At 41.9% G+C, this 26,038-nt stretch overlaps 1 protein-coding gene across 5 annotated transcripts in view; it reads left to right on the forward strand.

Annotated features, from left to right (window-relative positions):
• The first annotated feature begins 76 nt into the window (after window positions 1–76).
• The window catches only part of LOC148645403 (GTPase HRas), a 37,153-nt gene continuing 11,191 nt past the window's right edge, over window positions 77–26,038 (forward strand). Inside the window, exons 1-3 of one of the 5 annotated variants that reach the window (XM_088611637.1) lie at window positions 77–365; window positions 23,120–23,252; window positions 25,107–25,285. In XM_088611637.1, the coding sequence (XP_088467763.1) occupies window positions 23,142–23,252; window positions 25,107–25,285 (290 nt within the window). In that variant the 5' untranslated portion in view covers window positions 77–365; window positions 23,120–23,141. Of the gene's footprint in view, window positions 366–3,439; window positions 3,461–19,784; window positions 19,840–21,240; window positions 21,263–23,119; window positions 23,253–25,106; window positions 25,286–26,038 lie in introns of those variants that run through there. The other 4 variants (XM_088611632.1, XM_088611634.1, XM_088611633.1 and 1 more) reach the window with 4 other exon arrangements.

The following is a 26,038-nucleotide window of genomic DNA, read 5'->3' on the forward strand; positions in this document are numbered from 1 at the left end:
CGGCCCCGCCTCCCCTCGCCTCCCGCCCCGCCCCGCTACCCGCCCGGCGCGGCGAGCAGCCCGCCCGCGGAGCGCAGGAGGCGTGATTGATGAGCGGGCTGGGCTGGGCGGCGGCGCCGTGCGCACTCGGCACATTGCTCGGCAGCGGCGGAGCCCTTCCCCGGAGCAGCGGGAGAGCGCCTGGCGGCGGCGGGCATTGCCAGCACAGGCGGCGGACAGCAGCAGCGGCCGGGTCGGTGCGCAGAGAGAAGCACACCGGTCAGCCGTCGCTCCGGCCGGAGGATCGCGAGTTTGTGCGCTGGACTGCGCTGTCTCTGAGAGGTCTGCACTGCTCCCACCGCTCGGGAGAGCGGGGGTTTTTGTTGGTAAGCAAATATCGTGCCGCTTTCTCAGCTTTTGTAATCATTCTCTGCTCGCAGCTAACGAAGCTTCAGATAAACATTATTCATTGAGGCGTGTGCGCGGTATTTTTTTCCCTCCTTGGTTCTCCGGGCGTTTGGAGAGCAGCGGATCCGCCAAAATCAAAACAGCCGCCCAGCTCTACCGAGGTATAAAAGCCGTCGTTTGCATCGCTCACCCCGCTGATGGTGGGTTTTTTATTTGTAAGATGAGCTTTCCTTTTCTATTTCTTGCAACGCACAAAATCGTGCGAGTTGTAAAACGGCTCAAAAAAGCGGCGGTTTTCCCGAAGCCAAGCTGCTGTTGACGCGATAAAGCGTTTGTCTCGGCTGTGCTCCCATTAACCTGCAGAGCGCACGGAGCCTGGAAACTTAGTGCAGGATCTGCTGCAGAGAGGCGAAGGGAAAACAGCCACCGGCTCTCGGAAAGATACTGCTGCCAGTTTTCTCTTACGGTTTGTAGAAAGGGCTCAGTTGGTTAATTGCGGCGAAACATTTACAGTATTTGCTGGTTTCCAGTTTGCTGCTTCTTGACTGCGGCTCTTTGTGAATCAAGTCTGACTAGGGTGTCGCCCGCCACAGCAAAACTGAAACCTCATTGTAGCACTGCGGAAGTCACATTCCTCCACTCAACATCAGATATATTTAAAAAACAATAATTTTACTTTATTCGCATTTTTTATTCTTTAAAAGGTGCAGACTATTGCGTTGTTGACACAAAACCATTTGTAACGCGAAGTGACGCCTCCCTGGTCGAGCTAATAACAAAGCAAAGCGGGAACCCGTTTGAAATCGATTATTGTTGCAGAGATTTATAGCAGCGCTTGTATATAAACACGGTACCTGAATGTCATAGCTGAATGCGCGTCGATATATTGTATTTTTCAAAGTGGATTCCTCACGGAACCGGAAGCTCATTCTGATGTATAAATCTGGGCGAATCCTTCTGACTAGATATATAATTTTACACTATTTAAGATCTTGGACGATTAATGCATGCTTCAGCTTTTTTAACACTTATCCACGTCATTATTGTCCTGGAAAAGACGGAGATAACACCGTGTTTTTGAAAATCTAGACACATTTTATTGGAGTTTATACTAGTCCCAGGCTTACTGAATTTAGTTACCGTATTCCACCACCAGTAAGAAATCGTTCTTTAAATTGCAAACAGGAACTCGGATTTCCATTTTTAACAGTAAGGAACCTTAAAGAAGTTCCTTTCTCTTGCATAAAGAAACGTGCTATGATAAGACACACATCTGACATCACCCTGGTAAAAGCCAGTGTATTGGCTCAATGCACAGTATTGTGCTGTGTTTTAAGTCTCAAACCTGATTTTTAAAGCGTGCCAGAACAGCATGAGCAGTCGCACTTATTGAGGTAATGATTAAGAACAGTTTCCGGATTGGGGAAAAAAAACGTAGTTAAAATTAGTTTCACATTAACAATTTTTTGAGGGTGAAAAAAGCGGTCGATAATCCCTGCGGTTTCCAGTTGCACGGCGATGGACACAAATTGTGCTGTAGAGATCTTTCAGAAAGACGTCCTTATAACGCATGGCCACATAACGCCCTCAAATGAATTATCGACTTTTATTTAATAATAAATGATTGATATTCACAAAGAACTTTCAGGATTATTCCTCAGCGCTTTGTAAATTGACCGTCGCGATATCCTGGGAACCGAAGGTAGCCGACAGAAAGGGACTCAAACTCCTGACAAGTTTGGGTGCAGGGTGCTCTGAGCGCACCAGATCGGACGTGGACATGCACCTCAATGGCAAAAATAGTTCGGTAATAATGGGCGCCATTGTTTTGAGTACAAAAGTGAAACGGGACGGGAAGCCCATTTGCTCTTGTGGGTGCCAAGAGCTAAATGATATGAGGTTCCCATTCAGCTATTCCTTAAAAAAGCCAGGGTGTCAGCTTCATCTCCATCAGAGGGCAGCTTGTTCCATGCTCAGGCAACCCTTTGTGTAAAAATGTGCCTCCTCTTCTTTAAGTGCATTATCTCATAGTTTCCTCATCTTATCTGGTTCATGTTTTATGAAGTTCTGTTTCGGCCAAGCAAATGGTACAAATGCAAACAGCCCCTGGGTTTTGCAGTTTTTTTTAATAACATCCAGTACCATCTGATGTGTAGGATTCTGGGGATTCGCTTTTCTTTATACTTGAAAAACTGGACACCCTACAGTAAAATAATTGATAATGGTTTGGCTAACCTTAAACCTTTTATCTTTCCAGTATACAAATCATTTTTTTTTGTCTCGGGAATGCTGCAGAGATGTAACTAAAGCTTATTGACAAGACTGGTGAGCAGAAGAATCAATAGAAATGTAAGATTAGAGCCTTGAAGTAACTCACATTAACAGATTTTACAATAACTATTCTTAATTGTGTCTATGAAATAGAGAGTGACAGTCTCTGGTTCATTGTATTTGAAGGAAGTTCTTGTTCTGACACAGGTTTAAAGACACTTGTGTTATTTATTGCCGTGCCCCCGAAGAACTGTGGTTTAGTTTCCCATTCCTGATTTTTATTTCAGCCAAGCTTGATGACTTCATTGAAGCATTAGCTAAACTAACAAATCGCCTGATCAAAGTCTATACAAGTTTTTTTCTACTAAAAAGTTTGGTATTTTATGTTGCTTATGAAATTAATAGCAAAAAGGCCATCTCCAACATTTTTTAGAGCTGAAAACAGTCCAACAGTTCAAATTAATGCTCCTGATTCAAGGGCTCAATTGTGTAACTGAGAGCAGGGCTGGAACCACATCTAGCAGGTGTGCAGCTCTCCAGGCCCAGGACTGGAGCTTGTGTTCCGCCTGAGATTAAGACATTTCATTTTAGTGTTTTGATTTGTTCAAAGCCTTAGGCTCTTTTTGTGTCTGTAATTCCGTTTGCGAACTGAATCACTTGTTTGAAGTTTGTTTTGCTGCCTGCCAGCTGTCCTGAGCAGGGAGAGACACTGGGAGGAATATGGGACTATGCCTGTGTGTTTTCAAATGAGCGTCTGATGGGACTACGTCACCAGCGAAGGGAATACTCAAGGCAAAGGGAAGTGAGTTACTCTGCAATATTTGTGTAGGCCACACACTTCCAATATGCAGATATACTGATGTCTTCCAGTCTTTTTAGGATTTCCTTTATTCATACATAGTGCCCTTAATTTTGTTTTATAACAAAATTTGCACCAAATTCTTCAGGGGATCTATGGAAGAGTTCATGGTAAAATTTATTATTTATTTATTACTCTTTGCTCAAGGCTTTAAAATCAATATATAAAGAATCCAGGTTTAAGTTGAAGGGTTCAATTCTGGATCTGGCATTCTATCTGCATGGAGTATGTATTTTCTTCCTGTGTTCGTGTTAGTTTCCTCCCACAGTCCAAAAAACATACAGGTAGGTTAATTGGCTTCAGGGAAAACTGATCCTGGTGTGACTGTGTGTACATCTGTGTGTGTCCTGTGATGGACTGGCGTCCCATCCAGGGTGTATCCTGCCTTGCACCCATTACAAGCTGGGATAAACTCCTGCTAATCTGTGATCCTGAATTGGAATAAGTGGTTAGTAAATGGATGGATGGTTGGACTAAGTCTCTTTGCCCTCAATAGTAATTGCACTCATCAGCCTCTTGTTATCGTAACTTGAAGCGGAGGTATGTTGGTTCTGTTCACACCTTGATGAGAGCTGGATTACGTGGTTGCTGTGAACCTGCTGGGCAAGGCAACCTTTAAAATCACAGTGACCTTCAATAGAGCAGCAATAGAAAAATGTAAACTGAACATGTGCTCATATCGGCTTAACTCACGGTCTTCCTTGTCAAGCAGTTTGTTGCTGAACAAGTCTAGCTGCTTGTCACTCTGCAAAAGACAGGCTGATAAATTGATCTCGCTTCTAATCACCAAAGAGTTTTCAGGTAGCAGGGAAAAAAGCAAGGCTTTCCGATGCAGACCCAGATTTAGTCATCAGAACTGCTGAACTGATTGAGCATTTGCTCACTTTGAGTTTCTGCAGGGAAAGATAAACACAGTAATGCGTTTCCTTTCCCTCAGAGCACATTGAAACAAGCCTGTCCTTACACTCTTCGTCTGTGTCAACAATGAGATGAGTTAATCTTGAAAATGAGTCTCCATGTGCCAAAGTATTGACGTTCAGGGTGGCGACTGTGAAATGTTACTGTGCCTGAAAGGGCCCAAAGAAACTGCTTCTGGGTATCAGCTCTGTGCTGAAGATGGAGCACCTGTCTTTAATTGCCATTTTCTAACTTCTTTATCCAGTTCAGGGACACAGCAGAACCGGAGCCTCTCCCAGCAAGCAACAGGCTCTAGGCGGGGTACACCCCGGACGGGACGTCATTCCATCACCGGGCACGCACTCGCACATAGGCCAACCTACCAGAATGTCTGGTAACTCCACAAAAATCACACACCAAAAAAAAAGCATGAAATGAGTCTAGAACATTGTGTTGGTGTCATTGATCAGTGAGCTAGCCCTGTGAATGTAAGAACCTTTAGAATTAATCTAGTTTTCGTTCTAGTGAAGGGTGATGCAATTTACAAACACTGCTGCTGGGCTGAGGTGGTGGTTTGTCATTGTGAAGTTGTAGCAGTTTGGGTTGCTGAGTGGTGCTGTAACCTGTCACAGGTAGAGAGCTGCTCTGAGGACATCCACTGCTCAGAAACACATCATTTACATCTTCTACACAATGTGGGGAAGCAATAAATGGCCAACAGAAATGTTGGCTATGTATTTAAAAGTGTAAAATTTAGATCATAGGATGTTATGTTAAAATTGGAGAATTGTGTACAGTTTGGTCACCACAATACCAGATAATATTGCTGTCCTGGAGTCCAGAGAAGATCAACCAGACTGTCCTGGCCTAAGTGACAACCTGAAGGAGCTGAACCTTTGGAGAAAAGGCTCAAGGAGAACCTGATCCCAAGAGCTCAAAATCCTGTAAAATTATTCCTTTAAAAAATAATTTCAATCTTGAAAGTCAGCAGTGGTTATTTTCAGAATGAGCAGTAAAAATGTCCCCTTTTCACACAGAGTGGGTGTGGGGAGCAAGTTACCAGCCATATTGTTGAAACCCCATATTGTAGCAACTAATTATCAAACATGCTCATTGATGGTAGACTTTGGCCAAGAACCTCCTATCATTGAAACAGAAAGAAACATCTAAAAGAATAGTCTATACCAGCCCACGGATATCCAGATCTCATCTGGTATTGAGTCGTGCATTGTAGTGAATGTAGTCAGGCTTGGCTAAGTGGCATGTTCATGTGCATGCTCTATTGATATACTGTATGTATGCCCAGGAGCTTTAGGAAACAAGCTGGATATCTGTTGTTTGTTGGCTGTAGGCCATCAGATGTACATAAGATTGTCCAATAAAGCAATTGTGGACATCTGTTAGTCAGACATGCTTCCAACTAAATGACATCAGGCTTTCTTTAGTGGGACTAAAAGTCAGCAAACTAGGTCATAGTTTATGACATTACATATTGTAGACTCGTTTAGGTTTTCTTTGTTTGACTGTGTACTGGGATGGATTGATAGTAGTTTTTAATATACATGCATGTCTTCTAGTGAGAGAAGTGACAACCAGTGAACGACTAATGGTGACATCAGTACGGTGTCCTACAAAGCAGGCATTGGTAGCCCTTTCCCTGAAAGTTCAGGTTGAAGTTTAAAGGAATGCCGGAAAGAAATGGAGTAAAATGGCATTTCAGCACTTATCCCTGTTTGTGGAAATGGGGGAGCTGGCAGTGTGCTTGCGTCTGCTTGACTGTTTCTTCAGAGCCCCTTCAGAACTTCAGAACATAATTGTTCAGTTTGCCTGCAGAATTTTTGTGCACCTAATATTGTTCTTTCATTTCAGGACTGTGATTCAGTAAACGATGTTCATGTGAAAATCCGAGTTATACTCTCTTTCAAGTGTAATTCTGTGTGTCCGAGAGTGCCTTGTCCCGTGAGGCCCTAGATTGTGACTTATTGACTCACTGTGAAAACTTACTGTACCTCCTCGACTTGTTTTTTATATCACAACACTGTAAGTGCCATGAAGGGAAATAAATGACATAAATTAGGACTGTAGTTCAAGTAGGTAGCTGCGTCAGCATGTGTAGGCTTCAAAGGAACAAGTAATGGTTTATTCCATGTGTCATACCCGAAGAAGGCTCCACAGCCGAAACGTTGCGTTTCCTTTCTTCTCTTTTCAGTAAGAATAAACCTTTACTTGTTCCTTAATTAGGACTGGTCTGTTTTTATTTTGTATTGTACATTGAGGACTGCTCCTTGAAGCACAGTGGTGTGGTCTCATGTAGCCCAGTGATGGCAACGACAGCAGCAAAGTTGGTTGGGAGTGACGGTGCTGGTCTGTCAGTGTTCAAGCCTCATTCTTCTGACCTTTCCCAGGAGAGGTTCTTCTTACCATTATCACTGCATTAAAAATCAATTATCTCTTATGCTGGCTTGTGGGTCTGCTAACATGGATCTTTTAACCAATTAAAGTCTCTAATGGCTATGCACAGGGGAAACAGACCCAATATCCCTGCACTGTTCTGCAGATTTGGATCCATTATCGTTGGTTTTTTTTGGTTGTCTGCAGTAGATCTATATAAGGCGGATGACATGGTTCATCAATGATGCCCTGCTTTAAAAGGCAGGCTTAATGGAAGCTGAAAGGGGTAGCTTTTTGCTAATTAAAGCTGTAGCAAAATGTGCAGGCCTTGCGCACTCCAGGCTTTTTCCATTTGCTGCCGTGCACAGTTGTGCGAAGTGGAGAATATGCATCAAGCCAGCTTTCATCTGATCTTGCCATTTCAGAAATACTCAGGACAACTGTGTCATTTTGTTTAGTGAAAACACCCTCCAGATGTAGTGCAATTGAAGCATTTTCCTGGGTTGTTCCTGAGCTTAGGGTTGTGATAAGGTTAGGGCTCTGGGTTCCTGATTACAGGGCTCCGAAACGTTGCTTTCGTTTGCTTTTTGAACAAAAAAACTTGATGTGTCGTGGATCAAGTTGGTCACGAGCACATTGCCTCCTCTTTTCAGGCTTTGATGGCTGAGCTGGTGGGCTGATTTGTAGAACATTTATTTGCCATGATCAGTTCATCACAATTTCATGCCTCTGGTAATCGCTTGAGTAAATTCCAATATCATCAGAGAAGACCTCACCTGCCTTGCAATCTTTAACCCCATTTAGGAGTAGTGTTCCCACTTCCATCCCCAACAGGACACCTTTTCTGCGGTCCATAACCATTACAAACATACTATTATCTAAAACCCTTCTGTATGAAGTCTTTCTCCTTAGAGCAGTTCAGTTGTAAGTGCTATTTGTTATGAGGGTGGTGTCTCATTTTCCTTTTAGGTTTGAGATTTCTTGGGATATTATGAGGAGAACCCATTGTAAAAGTATACTAGGATTTCAGATCTTAGCAATAACTTTACAGTAGAGGAAGACGGTTACTGCTCCATTTTATTCTTAGTGCACGTAAGAGCTTCATTTTATAACATGTCCATGATCGAAACCTGTTGATAAGGCTGTGGGTCCACACTGCTGCAGCACAGCGGATAGGAGGGTGTGGCACTCGAGCACCTTTCTACATTCCAGTCTATTTTTCTAGTGTTAATGCCACTAAAATGTATTTTCAGAACTGAAATATTGGCTAGCGTAAGCACGTTTGGGAACGTTTGGGTTTCCAAGTTGGGTGGAGAAAATTGTAGGGGCCCCTATGGGCCAGCACACAACACTGTGGCATTGCTGCCTTCCCATCATTCCTCCTGGTTCCTGAAGCGCAGAGGCAGCACAGCTCAGCATTCGGCAAGATAACAGCGATGGTTAACTCTAATTGTTCTGCCAATGTTCTACAGTTTCTGGCCCACTGGGTCTTTTTGTTTACTATGATGGGTGATGTCACTGTTGTCGGTTGTTTATAAGCATGGTCTTTTATATACAGAGCTGTGATGTAGAGTGTATCAGAATTGCCTTTTTGCTGCGTCTCTAGTAGCTGTGCATGTCCTTTGGGTGAATGAGGAAGTTATTTTACCACAGGTAGCAGCCCATTTTTTTCAAAAGACTTCCATTTGAGTTTACTGTTTGCTGTTTTTTCTCTCCTGTCAGCTGCATGGACTGCTGGTGCACAGCTCTAGTCCTGCAGTGCCAGAATCCTGAAGCTGAAGAGAAGTTGACAAGTGTTAAATGGGTCCAGTTAAGGTAATAATGAGGTCACTGTGGCCGTTATGAGGAGAGATCAAGTGAAAACCCACAGATACTGCGCCCTCCAGGACTGGAGCTGTGACCCACAGGCATAGAATAATGCTTTCTTTTTGTGTTTTTCTTCTTTCATTAGGGCAATGCAACAAGTGCAAGGCAACCTAAATCGAGTGTCTGTGAAGCAAATGAGTGTCATTAGAGAAGTGGCATTAATCCTAAATTGTGTTAAAGCACATGATGTAATTTTGTGTGGAAGACATTGTCAAGATCATCCAGTAAGCATTTCAAGTTTACTGATGGGCATTGTGTGAACTGCCCATCTTCCAGTAATATTTGCACACCATTGGTCCTGAAATTTTCTCCATCCCCTTTTTTTGGCATCATAAAGTATTACTCTTGCCTATTGTGAAAGCAGAGCCCCCTGTTACAGTAACAACACAAAGGTAAAGGCTTAATCCATGCTGAAAGGGAAAAGTAAAGGGACACCCGAGTTAGGCTTCACTGCCAAAACCTTCTGTCTCTTTTCCTTTCCTATGCAAGTTGACGCAGCTACCTGCTCAAACATAATAGACTAAAATCACAACAAATGTTATTGGAACCGATAACTCACTTTAGGTTTTTACTCTGTATAGTGAATTAAAAGCAAAATGCATTATGCTGAAAAATATAGCCTCGGTTTACAACTTGTCTAGCTTGTTGTATTCAAACCATGTAAAACATCCCATATGGTTTTGCTCGTCTGACAGGAGCCCAGCAATGGACACAGGAGCCATCTTTGTCTTCCCACAGATCCCTCTTGCCTCCTTCTGCCATGCAGACCAGATTTGAAACAAATTGACCTTATATGGACAGTGGCATCAGTCAAAAGGGGGTTATTGCACAAGCTGGTAGACCGCAGTGTTTTGCAACCTTCATTTAACGTTGGCTCTTGCGCCAACCCCATGCCTGCGTTGTTGAGCGGGGGGACTTCTGCAGTGCAGTATGTTTCATGTGAAGATGGGCTGGCAGGCATTCAGGTTGAATGCCAGTTTCATGCCATGCTCAAAGTGCGTTAGTTTGACCTGACTGAGAAAAAACAAATACAGTCCCTCAAAAATTGACATGGGGGACTCGATCCCTCGTGCGAGCAGAGGAGATGATGATCGGGTTGAAAGTCTTAAGCTTTGGCGATGTATGAGCTCCTGCAGGGTCACTGCTTTCTGGTTTTATTCCACCCTGGACTCTTGACAACTTCCATTTGAATTAATTGTGTCAGCCTCATTCATCTATATTACCGTGATGCTCAGGTCTTGACTGATTTAGAATTGTTGGGTACCTATAAAAACCTAGCGTTTCTTCACCCTTTTATTTTAAAATTGCTTACTGCAACTGGAAATACTGTGATCTGGAGCTGGTGTTTTTTGGAGGAGTTGGCAGCCGTGAGCAGTGCTGTACTGTCCTTGCTGACGCAGTGCAGTCTCGCTGAGGGTGAAAACGGTCTTGACACATGTCCAGCGGACCCAGCTTGCTGTCTCATTGCGCCATCATGTAAGATTATCCTCACGTTCCTGGGCCTGATACCGTTTCAAAACGAGCTGCTCATTTCTACCGCTTGAGGCTTCTTGATACACACACACACACACACGCATATCGCATGCATATCGCCTTGAGTAAGGGGACAAGAGAATAGAGTACAGCATCACTGTTATTTGAAGCAGCAGGCTGTGTAGATCATATTACTGAATGTAGAGCACAATTAACATTTATTTTCAGCATTTCTGCTTTTCTCCTTGTTTTCAAGGCCCTGAATAACAGGAATGTGTTCATGCAACTTGGCTACGTTGTGTCATGAGGGCAGCTGCCTCTTGAATTAAACTTTTGTTCACTGGTTTATTTTCATTTTTAAGTTTGGCTTCATTGCTTTGTTTCTTTCTGGGAAACGCAGGTGTATATCTTAGTCTCAACATTTTGAAACTGAAATTTTTTGTAGGTTTTGGTTTATGCTACAGTATAGGTTTGCTACAGACTTTGTTTTTTAAGTCCCCCTCAGGCTTATTGCTTAATTATGACCATTTCCCCTTCATGATTGCCTCACTACTGTGTAAATTCCTCGCTTTGTGAAAAGTAGATTTTTAAAGAAAATGGGTGGAACTAATTTTCCTTTCAAGAGCAAGGGATCATGTCTGAGTTATGGTAGCAGCAAAACAAGGTTATTCTTCCTGCTTTCATCCTTTTATAAGGATCTTACTCATGTACTGTATAACCTCCTTTCATTAAATTGAGTTAATCTGGGCAATACTTTTTGCAGAATAACTTTTATCGGCATACTCTGCATTGGTTTTCTAAAATGGGAATTTTTCAGTCTAGGAATCCGTTGGCATGCAGTTTGATATCTTGCCGAAGTCAGTGTTGTCAGTGTAGAAATCTGCACGCTTCTTGCAAACAGAATTGGAAGAGCAGCCAGAATGTTGGAGTGCCGTCTCCCAGGCTGGCGGCCTGGTGATGTGGACTTCATTAAAACCCTTTTGGAGTCGCAGTGTGAAGAACAGCTGATTGTTCATCAGCAGGTGAAAGTTCAGCGAGTGCGATTCTGCCAGGAGCCGTGCCTCCTGGTTCTGTTTGAAGGTGCTGTTCCCCAGAAGGGCTGCTTCCCCCACTGTTTGCACAAACACTAATCCTGAAACAAGCATGAGTTTCTGTTTGGTTATTAACCATTAATTTGTTTATATTCGATTCAGCTTCGTAATTGCCCCCTGGTTTGGGTTAGCGCGGCAGCTGTTACAGGGCTTCCAGTTATGTAAGCGGCTCAGTCTTAGTTCTTTTTTTTTCTTGCAGAATGAAGGCATCAATCTTTTAGCTCCAAGCGTTTTCTTGTACATGTGAAGTGAAACGCTTTTATTTTCGGTTTGGAAATATTTTGAAATGGTGCACGCTTTCACTCCAGCTCTTTTACCAGGGTCACTGCCTGGTGCCCATGTGTGTCAGCTGAGCGGTTTCGTGCTGCACTTCGAACACGCAGGCCAGACCCAGGACCAGAGAGGGAAAAACTCATTGATAGACTTGAATATTTAAATAAATTGAAGTCTATCATTTAGTTTTTCCTCCCCTCATACCAGAATCAGTACCCTCACTTCCACACACACAACCTGGCAAAGTGTTTGACTTCACACCCTGGGTTGTCACACTAATGTACTATTAGTATCTGCGCTTTGTTTCTCAAATCGGCTACAGTATTTCATTTTTCTTCAGATTCAAAATTGACAGGTTTTTTTAGCTTTTCCAAAAAGTGAAGAATCGTTTTTTTAGCTGTAGCTCTGTCTCGTTATTGAAAGACATCTGTATTCGCAAACCCTTTAGAACTTTTCTCTCCTTTTGGTTCACTGTGGATCTCAGACTCCTGCCTTGGAACAATGAGCACTTTCAGTTCTGTTTCTGTGGTATAAAAACCTTGTCATCCTTCTGTACGATCAACTGCATCAGGCCATGGGAGAGAGACAAGTTCAGATATCAACAATGATGTGGTTGTGTCTACTCCCTTTTGTGCTTGGTGCCTTGCTTGCAGTGTATTAGGTCTGTGTCTCGTGTGCTGGTTTGAATTGGACAGCAGGAAGAAGAAGGAGGCCTTGTCTGAGAATCTGCTCTTAGTAGATTAATTTGGTTAAATATGGTTTGTGATAAGCTGATAGAGGGGTCTCATAAGAGGTTTGCTAAACCAAGCTACAGATACTTTACCATGTCTGTCTCTGTGCTTTGGTGAGGAAAATGAGAAAATCTGAGAATGAGATGAGAATGCTTTCTTCTGCTGCATATTTCCATCCCAGTCTGATTGTTTCTGTCATTTGAGAGAAACGTTCTCACCCATTGTTCACATAGGCAGGTTGGAACAGACCATAAAACCCCATTTTTGTGGGCAATAAATCTGTTTTATATGCAGTAGCTGTTAGTGAATAAAGTGGTATGTTCCAAGGAATCCATGTGTCATTTGCTAGAGTAAAGTTTACGCTATAGTACGCACGACCATGGTTCTCAGAACTACAAAAGACTAAAATCATATTAAGATAAATACATTTATTATAGTCTGATTTCACAAGGCTAGTAAATAGGATTGCAAACTAGATCTGCCTTTAAGTAATAGCATTTTGTGTTTTTTCTTAAACTTTTATTACTGTTTGAAGTACATTTGTTTTTGAGTAAAAACCCAATCATCCACTCATCGGGAATGCAGGGTAACAGCGAGCAAGAGCCCAGGCAGCCAGACAGACACAAGGCAGGATAAGCTCTGTTCAGGACACCAGTCCATTATCCACTGACAGACCCAAGTTGAGGAAACTTTCAGTAATGGGCTTTGTGCCAATTTGAGGATAGGATCTCTCTTTATGTTAATCTTTCTGAACTGCAGAGGTTTTTACTGTCCTAACCTGCCTGCTTCCTAATCTTATATTTGATATGCTCTCTGCCATAGTGTTACAGTCCCACTCCTGGGGGGACTCCATTGACAAAACATCAGGTTGAAATGCTGGCTTTCACTTCCCTGCTACCTCACCGTGTCACTTTAAAGAGCTTTTGCCGTTATCCTTAAGCTCTATGGCTTCGGATATAGAGGAGAGGGTCAAGAAATTAGGGGGATTCTAACTTGCAGAGATTGTGTAGGCGAATATCTCGATGTATGTGTCCCCTTGTAGAATGTCGATACAGAGATTTAAACTAGATGGATTTACTCTTTGTAGCTTGTCAGAAGCAGCATTTGCTCGACACATCTATAAATATTGCGTTACCTTCCTTCACAGTTTGGCAGGTACTGTTTGGTTGCTTGTGAGGTTGCTAGGGTACAGATGTTCGCAACAAGAAAACCGTTTCCATCACAGCTCCCTTAAAAAAAAACAGGCGCACACACACAGTCCAGGACTCTGGAATTGCTTTAACCCCTGCGAGTCGTCACTGGCTCATCACAAGTGCTTTTTCGACAGGGTGCAGCATCCTGTCCCCAAGCAGGAAGTTTACAGTTGTCTGTAATGAACCCTGGTGATATCACGCCCAGCTCCACTGCAGCCAGGCAGCTGAGGGATGAGTTCTCTGCGCTTGCTGCAGACACACCTGATGCACTAGGAGTGTTTGCTGTCATCCGTCTTTGCTTGTGGAAAAAGCTGGGTGTTGTCAATAAAGCACCACTCCCTGTGATGAAGTAAGAGATTTCCAAACATGTGTGGTTTGCAGAGGAGTAGATTTTACCTGCCTTGTTTGGGCAGATCTTTGACCTTCCATTTTATAGTTCTTGTTCTGTCATTTTTTGGGTTTGTACCTTGTCTAGATTATAGTCATTTCTGCACCTTCTGGGCTTCATAAGTTCTCTGTATTGAGCTCTGATGCATGCAGTCTGGTTCCACAGAAAGGAGAATTGAATGGTGTTTTTTTCAAATTTCAAATCAAAAAGGATAGTTTTCATTGAAATGTGAATGTTTTGAGTAATATTAATTTTTACATATTGCATATTTAGTGGGATAATTTAGAAAGTTAGGATTTGGAACAAAGAATAAGTAAAGTAAGAAACTTTGTCCATGAGGGAAACATTTTGTGGTTAGGCAGTGCTTTTATAAATCTGAAGTATTATGGAAATTCCAGTACCTCCCTATGTAAACTTCTGAACTTAAACTTTGTGTTGTATATTCTTACTGTAATGCTTTACGTTGCTGTATAGATAATGCTGGCATCTGACAAAAGTGGTAATTAAAAAAAAAAAACAATTTTCACAGCTTTATGCTAATCTCTCCTCTCAGGAGGAAAACACAGGGCCTTTATCAGCAGCTGTTTTCCATTGATCTTTCAGTTCTCTGTCTGATCCCGGTTGGGAGAGTTTTTCCTGTGCCACACTGCTGACAAAGCCCTTTCCCAGCGTTTGTTTTTCCTCCCTCTCCTAGGTGTCCCTGCGATACCACCATGCGCACAGGGACGGTGGGAGGGGCTCGGTTTCCAGGCAGGCAGCACTCCGGCGAGAGTTTCCTCTCAGGAAGCCTCCTGGCTCTGCGTTGGTTTAAAGCTCCTCCGCTTTCTACCTACAGCTTTTCCATTTAGGGCTGCAAGTCCTGTGTGATGCACCGGTCCTTAGAATAGCATTTCTATACCAGATGTGATGATTAACTCCATCCTCATTGCTTGTCCTATGTGTTCATACATGACCGTCCATCCATTTTTTTAACCACTTCATCCCAGTCAGCATCACAGAGCCAAGTAACAGGTGCAAGGCAGGGTACACCCTAGTCAGTCACAGGGCCCACACACACACACACACACCAGGTCCAGTTCTCCCAGAAGTCAGTCAACCCACCAGCATGTCTTTTTGCTGGGGGAGGAAATCAGAACAGACAGAAGAAACCCATCGCGAACATCAGGAGATCATACAACCGCCATACAGAGCACCCAGTTCCAGAACTGAACCCAGGGCCCCAGTGCTGCGAGTCAGCAATGCTGATCACTGCTCTACTGTGCTGCCCCATTTTCATATACAGTAGATGTCACACAAAAGCAAATCCTTTCATAAAGCAGCCTTCTCTTTGCTTGCCTCAAATCAATGTGCTTATGAACTGTTTGTGGATACTGTACATACACAAGAGATTTCAGCCTATGCACACTGAGAGACAAAAACAGATAAACTGAAGATGAATTGCAAAGAGTTTTGTTGGTTCAAAGTTCATTCCTACATCTTAATAAATGATAAGTGCAGGCATGCTATGAAGCTAGTTATTTTCACAGAGTGTGAATGCACCACAAAAATTAGCAGTGCTTTATGTCCTGGATGGTGATGGATGGTGTTACTATAACTTGGACTATTCGTCAGTGCCATTAATGTCTTTTAGCCTGAATTTGGAAGCTGAGCAAGGAAAAACAAAATTTTGCTGTTAGTGATGGTGGACCAGTAGGTGATGCTCTTTCCTCAGGACCAGAATTTCCACACAGTAATACCACAGTATGGTGACAAGAGACATTGCTGTAGGAGCTGCCATTATTCAGATGAGACATGATATTGAGGTCTTGATAGTTTGGTCATTGAAGATCCCATGGTACTGCTCATAAAAAGAGGGGAGTTAACCCTGGACTAGCACAATCCAGTCTCCATAAATTTACCTCCTTAGATTAGCTGATGAAGTAAGTTCTCGCATCTCCTCCTGAACTGCTGTGTAAAGGAGCTGCTGGCACAGTTGGTTTATCCTGTGTCAAACAGGTACAGGCTGCTTCTCAGTAGTGGATGTAGTGCCTCTCCCACCTATATTGTGGAATTCTGTGGGATGAAAGGTTTATATAAATACAAAATATGTGGCAAACCAAGGCTGTCCCTGTCATCTGTGCCCAGATCCATGAGTATAGCCTGAGGTGATGGTTGTTAACTCAAGCACATGGGCACACCTGCACTGCATGTTGAGTAAAGACTTGCTGCTGGTGAGCTCCCAAAAACATTTCCAACACAACCTTGTTCGTTGTTAGGGTAAGAGAAGTCTCACACAAAGGTATTGCTTTATAGCCCGTTGCAAATGGAGAGCTAGTCACTTGACAGTCGCTCTACTGGATTAAAAAATGCATCCTGTAGCAAATGTAGGACCCACACTTGAGAAGGTGTGCGTTTGATATGTCTGCTAATTGTGAATCAGTTGCTATACCTGAAGAGTGGACCATTTAATGTGCTAATGGAATGTCACCAAAGGTTCTAACTTCTATGGAACAGTGGGATTAATTTGGCAAGAGCTGCTGAATTCACAGTGTGTTTGACGTGATCGATAGATGTGTTGATTCAGGAGCTGTAAGTGGGTCTTCTTCAGAGATTCTACACCAGTGCATCTGCAGGTGGCACTTTTCCTTGCGGACCAGAAATGGTCTATAACCACAAGACAACTCAGTTTTGTAATTTTATTAAAAGTGGTTATTTTGCAATAAACTTCAGTGCAGTTAACTGCATTTAACAAATTTATCTCATTGCTTATAGATTATATTTAAGAACTGACCAGTGTTTTAAAATGCCATAAACACAAGATTCATTTGATCTATTTTAGGTAGATATTTACCATGCTATAACAAGAAGGAAACACTTTTATGATGGATGGGTATTATTAATAATAACGTATTTATAAAGCACCTTACCAAACCTCAGGGAGCTGCACATAATGATAAAGAAAAAAACAAAATACAATAAAAAAATGAAATAAGAACATGCAGGATAAACTGTAAGTCAGATATAAGCCATAGAAAAAGTTGAGTTTAAAGATCAGATTGGAAGAGAAGCTTAAGAAATTTTCTCTCAGAATCGGAAGAAGGGCATTCTGTAACAATGGAGCAGGCAGAAAAGGCACAGTCTGTACGGCTTTGTGCAGTTCATATGGAATATTGCATATAGCTGTCTGTGTGCTCCATCCAGATACCATATACAGTCCCTGTCCATAGTCAGACATTTTTAATTTCCTTAACATTGCTTAAAATTGTGCCCCCTTCCATATTTCTGTTAATTCACAGAACTTGTCAAAGGATGTGCTAGGAAAACAAAGCTTTCTTGTCTATCCACAGGACTAGAGAACTCCTCTCCTTCAGAGATCAGTGTTCAGGGAGTGGCTGGGGGCTTTAATGTACCTTGTTTTTGTTACTCTGAGGTTGGCTGACCATTTCCCTCCTGTGCACTGGAGTGTGATTTGAGCCCTTTGTCCTGCAAGCACTGGGAATATCGTGTGTCCTGCCGGGGATTCTTGTCAGCATCCCACCAGGATGGACACGCACCTCACTTGGCTCCTCTTTCTGATGTGGGATGATGTCACCCCCGCCTGATAATTCAATTCTGTGAAAGTGGAGGAGCTTGGCGCAGGTGCTGTGGTTGCTCTTCTGTTTGTCTTTTCTGATAAACTTGTCATGGCCAATGTCAGCTTTCCTAATCAAGGCAAAGCTGCTGTCTTTGTGTATTGCAGTATTTCATATCTTACCCCTGCCTCACAGCTGGAGAATTTCTATTCTGTATCTTTTACTCAACGTGCAGGTTAATGTACGTTCTGCAGTTTGAGCTGAACAAGCCAAACAAATAACTAGAAAGAGCACAGATATGGCGTTCCTGAATTAGTCTGCACTGAAAGAGATCAGGATTAGTTTCATTCTGGATGTCTGTAGGCTCGGCCTACACTGAAAATGGATGGCAGTATCCATGACAATTACATCTCCTTCATCTGAAATGGAGCAGTGTAGGTGAGAGCCCAACACTATGCCTCATCCGCTGTTGCTAAGGAGACGCTAGCAATGAATCGGCCTCACTCCTTCAAACTCAGTGCCTCGCTCAAGACTGGAGGGTCACCTCGTCCGCTGGCTTCCCTTTTGCTCTTAACGAGGTGATTGGCCCAATTTTATAATTGAACGGGCAAGTCACACTAGCCCTCAACATTTCTTTGTACCTATTGTAAGTTGAGTCGGAAACCTTTCTGAATTCCACTGTCTAAAAGGGCTTAAAAATAAATGTTGAAAAGTGAGTAAATTATATAGTGTTCCAGCTGTGGGACCTCAGCTGTGAGGTCCTTTCTCTCACCCCCACGTTCAGACTAAGACTGCTTTTGTTGTGGTTCTGTTTTTTTACTGTTTGAATCTACCTGCAAGGAGCTGATGAATACCAGCTAAATCTTTATTGATTCTTTACCCTTACTAAACTGCCGGAAAATAATTTCATTTTCTTTGATCCATATCTTAACATTTCCAAAAAAATTGATCGCTTTATTTCTTCCTCCTGAGTGTTTTTGCTGTACTAATCCTATGACTCCTTATTCACACCACAGTGGGTTTCACAGAGAATTCCCAGCCATAGCCCAAAAACCAGCTGCTTGTGCTGTATTTCTGCCCGTTCAAGTCAAGCCTCTGTGATACTTCTCCCTGTCTCTCGGGATCCTCCGCTCCGAGGCCTTGACTGACAGCTGCAGTTAGCACCGCCAGCTGGTCATTCCAGAGGCCACTGCTAATTGCTCTTCCAGATTAACGAATTAATGAGATCTGCAAAGTGTCGAAACAGCTGGCCAGTTGTTGTAACATTGATAGGCTAATAAACCTGTCAGGTAGATGGGTGGACTTTATTTAGGTCTTTTTCTGCTCACTGAACTGGAAAAAGCATTCAGCTATAAATTCCTTGGGTTAGAAACGAGATGACATTCCCTGTGCTGGATTGAATTAAGATTGTGTTTTGCTGTCATCAGTACTACAGTTGTATAAGACTGCTTTATTGTCTCTTGCCATACAGTTACAGAAGGCCCATTACACAGACTCTCACACAGTTATTCAGAGTCACTTGTTAGGATTTGGATTGTTAGTAATTCCTTTATTTTAACGCCTTAAGGATAGCTGACTTGAGGCGGAATCTGGCTGGAGTTTGTTTCCCATAGAGCCAGATGTAAAAAACTTTTTCATTCACTTTTAAAAGGTTTCCTTGGTGTGAAAGAAAAATGCTTTCTCACACCTGAAATATTGATCATTCTAAGGCTTTATTTCAATCTCCATTTGAAAATTTTAAAAACTAGTTTTATGTATCTAATTAATCAATGTATATGTAAATAGGCTTTCGGAGCAGAATTAAACATGAGCCTGAACCTAGCTTGAGTTACCTACAGATTAATGATCTCCCATTCCGGATCAGCAGGCCTACGCAGTTCTCCGCCCTCCTGTTCCACTGCCTGCTCTCGAGTTCATGGCTGAGTTCATTAGCGCAGCGCGAGATAAGTGTGAATAGGGGCTCTTATTTCAGACACACTCTGCCCACACACAGCAGTTACCATACAGCAGAAGAGAACATTTTGTTCTGCAGACTTCAGAACAATGGAACTATACTGTGAGTGCGTTTTCAATTTCTAAAAAAAAATATTGTCAAAGCTTTACACTCCTTGTAAATTAAAGGATCAGCATCCAGCTTGGTGTGCATTCTTCATCGTGTATTCTTATAGACTGAATATTGAGTAGGTCTGGGGAGGCTCATCAATGAAGTCCTTCAGAATTCAGTGCAAAACTATGCTGACTGAATAGTCTTAAGCCACCTTATCGTATAAAAAATATATTTTATTCAATTTTACTAGTAACGCAACATGAGCTGAAGCATCAAGGTGATAACTAATGGATGCAAATATACATTAAAAAAGCACAATTCCGTAAAGTTCTTAACTGGTCATTTTTACAAATATTTCTTCTTTATAGGCAAAAACCAGGGGAGTGAATTCATGGAGGACCCAGTGCCTTCTGGTTTTTGGGTGAGGGACCAGTTAAATTGTAAATCCTATGTATGTCTGAGAAAATAATTAGGTTATTCTTAAGGTTTTTACAGCTGATTACTCAGACTAACATTCACTTCATCAAAAGTATAATTATTAGCAAAACCTCTCAGCCTGGTTAGAAGTATCACAATTATTGTGTTGCTTAATTAGACCGAGCCTGTGAGTAGTTAAGTGTCTTACTAGAACTCACACAGCACATGCAAGTTAAATCGGTTTCTTTTTAATCCACTGGTCCTTGACTTACTGTACCTTCACTACTCCAGCATTGAGTTTTAAACCCTTGGTAGTCATTTGTTTTTGCTGATAACTAAGATCCACAGGCGTGCTGTCCAGAGATGAACATTACTACAGGAACCTTATTTTATAAAGCATTTTGAAAACTGTGGGAATTCATCCTAGAGTCAGTTCTACAACAACGCCTTACAATACTTAAAATATTGTAACTTACAATAAGAAAACAAATTGCAAAGAGCAACTGAAAGCCAAAATGGATCTGAAGTGTTCAGACAAGGTTTTAGAAGGATCTGATTGCTTCCAGGGAAGAGAGGCCATTCTGATTGAAACCAGTTAATTTAATTATGGTTAAAATTAGAAAGGAACATCCAGATGGAACAAGGAAGGTGTTCTTTCGTCTAATCATTTTTTTCCCCAAATTTGTAGGAAAACATAACGACTGAATTACGGACTCAAGTCTGACTTGTTTGTTCTCACTTAATTGCTGAGCAGAATTGCTTCACAGCAAGTAACAAAACCCTTATTGTCAGAGAAAAGAACAATGATTTTGCTGACTAGTTGAAATTCATCTTTCTAGAAAAAAGACTGCTTTCGTTTTAACAGGCTGTATTTTCGGTACAGCCTTTCCATTGACAGTTTTTTTCAGTTTTGATTTGTGTACCAAGAGAAGGTCTATATCCAACATAAAATAGTTTAGTTTCTTTATATCTTTGTAAATCTGAAAGTTTCTCAAACACATTTTTCCCTGCTGTCATCAGCGGTAAGAGTTTAAATGTACCAAATGCATCTGCTTTTTTTAAAATGCATCAATTTAACAATCTAACAGAAATATTTAAGTTGCTTAAGGGTATGGGTAGCATTCTGCAAGACATGACATGCTACAGTTTCGCCGTACACTTCTTTTAAGAGCCAAGACCAGGAGTGAGCTGGGCTTGGAGGAAATCTTTCATGAACATGACTCAGCAGGTCAATGGCATTCTTTCACTTACCAGCTCACAAAAGTTTTCTCCTTTCTTGGCTGCCAGAGTATCAAATAAGATACTTACAGAAAAGACAAACCTGCTGGTTTATTCTGTATTTAGGACTCAGGATTCAAAGAATGTTACCAGTACGTACGTTGTCGGATCTTCATCTTCTTTCCTTAAACATATGTACAACAATACAGGTACAGCTTCCTTTTCTTGTAATTAAAAGTGTTGTATCCGTGCATAGTTTTGACATCTACAGTTACTATGCTACAGTACATCTACAGTTATTTAAAAGGGAAATTCAGTAAGGTTTTTGTTTTCTAGCAAGCATCTGCCAAAATGCAGAACTAAATATATTTCCTTTCAGGTAAAGACAATCTCTTATTCATTTTTCCATGCAAAGTGTCCATTATGTCGTTTTTAAGACCGCCAGCACTGTGTGGGACAGAGTGTATACTGTTTATCTGCTGGGGAGTGAAGGCAGATTCGTAAAGCCCTGCTTTATTTTTAGACCGTTCCCTCCTGCAGTTCTCCAGGGGGGCAGCGGCCACCCTGTTAACTGTGGCTTCGCTGCAAATGTGTGGCTCAGCCTGTACATTATTGGGAAAATGTCATGCAAAGAGCCAGTGTCAAACAGACTCCATGCATGCTCTAATAAAGTCATAAAAATTACCCAAATTAATTTGTGTTGTGCTATGAATATTTTGTCAAGTCATAGTAGTTGCTACAAAAGAACGTCTCTAAAAATAGTAGGAACAAGTGGTTAGGAGAATATTTCATTTTAACACGACTTTCTTTGGTTGTATTTCCAGCCAATACCGTACATAGCTGCCTTCAGTTAGTTCATTTTGGGATTTGAATTTGAAGGGAGAATCTTCTTTTATGCCTTCTTATTCTTTTATATTCATTTATGTTCTTAGAAACCTAATAACGTTTGGTATGTGTGTACTGTGAAGCTGTTTATATATAGTATCCTGAGGTACATTTTTGCAGAATTCCATGTTAAATATGTTAAAAATTTTATTAAAACGCAAGAGTAACTAATTGTGTTTCTGAAAGCAGATGTCAAGACCACCTGTTCCGTTTTCCTCATTTTCCAGTTTCTTTTCCGGTAAGCAGCTCTATGTAATGACTACAAAACTGTGTAGTCAAAAATGACTCTTCAGAAACCCCAAATCACAGTGGGTGCAAGAGGTCAGGTTCACAAATGCACTACAGTGTGCATTCTAAAGGCAATGCTGAGCAAACTGAAACAAAAACCCCTATTTGATCATGCTGATTGGCATTTAGGAAATCTGTTACAGGCGTTGAATGTACCGTATGGAGGCAGATGCAAAGGCACGTTGTGAGCACTGATCCCACACGGCACATTGTGTCTGCAGAGTCCATGAAGTACATGCATCTCAGCAGTTCTACAGTACATTGAGACAAAGTCAGTCAGTGACAGAGCCGGGACCTGACTCGGCAACCTCCGTTCACCACCCAGCCATCTAGTCTTTTTTTGTTTTTGAAGAAATTGCCACAGTAGGTGTGACAGTCCCGGTTCTGACTTGAGTACCTTGTATGGGAAACCTCTAAGAAAACAGGGTAAGGACATGTCTCGACAGCAGTGCTCTAGTTTCACTGCAGCATGCCAAATCTGAGAGTGCAAGACTACTCTTGAGGAATCTGCCTTGCACTCTCACTTAGAGGCTGTTGGTCTTGTGGCAAAGCTGAAAACATGAAGTTTATCTAACTTAAAGGGTAGGGGGGTAAGGGAATTGAAGCCTCGCACCTTGTGCGATGAAATGAGGAGTGGTTCCATGTGGGTCTCCAGAGCACTGGCCTCGGTGAAGACCGGGCACAAGTTCACCTTAAGCTTGAATATGGCTTCTAATAGATGTAAATGTCAGCTGCTTCTTTCAAAACCCAGCGAGTTTTAGTTTTTTACCCAAACAGCTAACAGCTGGAGAATCATGATGGTCCTGAAGAAGAACCTGCGCAGGGCCTCCAGTGTTGCAGACGCATGCAGCCGCTGCCTGGCCTTGCTCAAGACTCTCTCCTCTGCCCCGCAGACGGTGAGGCCCAGCGGCGACGATGACGGAGTACAAGCTGGTGGTGGTGGGAGCTGGAGGCGTGGGGAAGAGCGCTCTGACCATCCAGCTCATCCAGAACCACTTTGTGGATGAGTATGACCCAACGATAGAGGTACTGTGTCCACCAACCTTGTTGGTCACAAAACTAATTTTCTGCTTCCTGCTTACGAAAGATATTTGTCCTGTCCTGGAGTATAACCTCTTTACCTACAGGAATGCCCGGCTAGATCTCTGAAATCAGAGATGCACAAGTTCAGTAATGCAGAGCCTCCATCCAGCAGGTATCGAGGTCTGGGCCATTTACCAGTACTTCCAAGTTCTGTAAAAATCACCACCGGTATCATCATTTGTTTTCAACCGCCCTAAAAACATTTTATTAGGAAGATTTAATTTAATCTTTAATCTTTTCTCAGTTCAAGTTGGTGCAGGTTCACCTGATTCATTTTATTTTCTCATGGAGATGCACAGTTTTTTGTTGTGGTTATCATGTATTGCAATAGGGATTGCCAGAAATTCACAAGTTGGTTTTCTTCCCGAGAGATGCAGTTTGTGATAAATCAATTAACCGCACTGGTCAGTTTCTAAGCTTTGACAAAACTGGATGTGTTGACCTTTTCTTTCAACATTGTTTTAGAATCCTGTATTTTCGTTTGCTTTAAAGTTTTAAGTTGGAGAGGGGGTTCTTATGAGAGTGAATGCTTGGAAATGATTTCCAAGGCAAACATTAAAACTACATATTTTGCTTTTTTTTAACAGTTCGTTAGCAACTCATTGGGAAAGGAAATTGTTTTACATCTGTTCTGAAAATGTTTCCTGTGTTTTGTAGCATTTCAAACAAGATACAGAAGAAATGTGGTTACAGCTTAATGATGAAAGATGCTGTAACCACATTTATTTCTGTCTAGGTAAGAAATAAATTAAATGCTGGATAATACTCCAAAAGAAGCAACATGACATAGGTATCAACTATAGACCTATCACTGGATAATACAGTTATTGATGAGTTTCCTTTTATTTTTCCTGCCCTCATTCTGTTATTTCCACAGCTTTAAAGGCCTAAATCATCTCTGTCTGTGTGTACATTCTGTATTTTAAAGATCAAGAGAGAAGCTCTGCGAATGAGTCGTCCCTTTCAAGTTATTTGCTGGTGTTCTGCTGGCAGCCTCTGCTTGCCAGATAAGTGTTTTCTAGGTGAAGTAGCAGTGATCAGAGGAGACGTGCATCACTCAATACAATAATGAGGAGGGCTTTCTAAAAACTGCTGTTTAATGGGCATAGATAGAGGCAGGAGCAGTACTGCATGTACTAATCTTTTTTTACAGTGGGTGTGTACAGTCTTAGAGCCCGATGGATGTGTAGGCACTATTATTAGTAGTAATAACAGACTACAATTGCATAGTGCTTTAAGATGTGCATAGAAATCAGCATTGCTGATCTGAGTGCTTTTAGTTCACAGCCCTGTCGCAACAGCCTGTGGGTTTCACATAACACATATCAAAAATCTGTGGTTAACATGTTTTGCTATGTAAAGAAATGATTTCACAAATTTCTGATTAAACTATTTCTACATTAAAAGTGACTATATTCTTTGGCCTGTATATGAAATCTTAATGGATTGGTGTATTGTGTTGGCACAGTTCAGGGCTCCACGCTTTCATAGTCGCACTGTCAGCTGTGGTTAGGATCTATAGCAAACTGTGCTTCACAACATAAATAATCAACAATAAAAGGACTACCTTAAGTATTAGAACTAGTGGAGGCCCAGTTTAATACAGACATAAGAAGGACAACTTGTGAGCTGTTTTTCTTGCAGTCATAGAATGTACACTAGGCACGACTTTCTTTTCTAAAAAGTGGGAGGAGGGAACCACTGTACCTTTGGTGTGTAGTTTTGTTTGCTTTGCATGTAATTCAGCTGTGGAGTGTTGGCTGAATCTCATGGCTTTATTCCTCCTTTCCTTGCTAGGACTCCTACAGAAAGCAGGTTGTGATCGATGGGGAAACATGTCTGCTAGACATCCTGGACACAGCAGGTCAAGAGGAGTACAGCGCCATGAGAGACCAGTACATGAGGACTGGAGAGGGCTTTCTCTGTGTGTTTGCTATCAATAACACCAAATCCTTCGAAGACATCCATCAGTACAGGTCTGTGTTTAGTGAGAAAGAGGATAGAGGAAACTTTGTCACAGCCACACTGAATTTAAGTGTAGTGCACATGGTGGTACCTCAAATTATTGATAATTATTATAAATTTGGCGTGTTTCCAAATGCCTGATCTTCACACTTCAGAGAAGTAGTCTGATTGTTGTATCAAAGACTGGTCACTTGGTGTGGGAGCTGAAGTACTCTTGAGGATCCTGGGGTGTGACATCATTACTATAAACCTGCTTATCACACTCGTCCCCCTCTCTGAGCTCTACAGCAACCCCAGTCACTGGAGAGCTATGTCAAGGCACCAATGGTGAATATAGCTGGCGCTTATGTTCAAACTGCAGTCTCAGACACATCTGAGACAAGTGCCTGACTTTGTGGTCTAAATTTATTTTTTAGGCTGCCTTTGCCATTGGTGCAAAACCCAGAAAATAGGCCTGACAACCCCACAAGACCTGTTTCACAGGCTGTCTCAATGTGTGATCAGCCACATTCGAGAGGCATGTAAACTTAGAGCCACTAATAATAATCTCAAACAGAGTCTGAAACAAGCTAAGTGGCTTTAAAGAACTGTAGCAGTTAAGAGTTCAGTGAGAATCAGAACCAGTAACAGACTCCTTACAGTCAGAGGAGGCTCAGAAAGGAAACTTCACAGGTAGTAATGCAAGTTTGTGGTTGATGTAATTTTGAAATTTAGTTCAGAGAAGAAGCTTCTCTAGTAGTTAATATATATTATTTATGTTAACC

Source organism: Lepisosteus platostomus, chromosome 18 (assembly GCF_059453375.1).
Source record: "Lepisosteus platostomus isolate fLepPlt1 chromosome 18, fLepPlt1.hap1, whole genome shotgun sequence".
Taxonomy (NCBI): domain Eukaryota; kingdom Metazoa; phylum Chordata; class Actinopteri; order Semionotiformes; family Lepisosteidae; genus Lepisosteus; species Lepisosteus platostomus.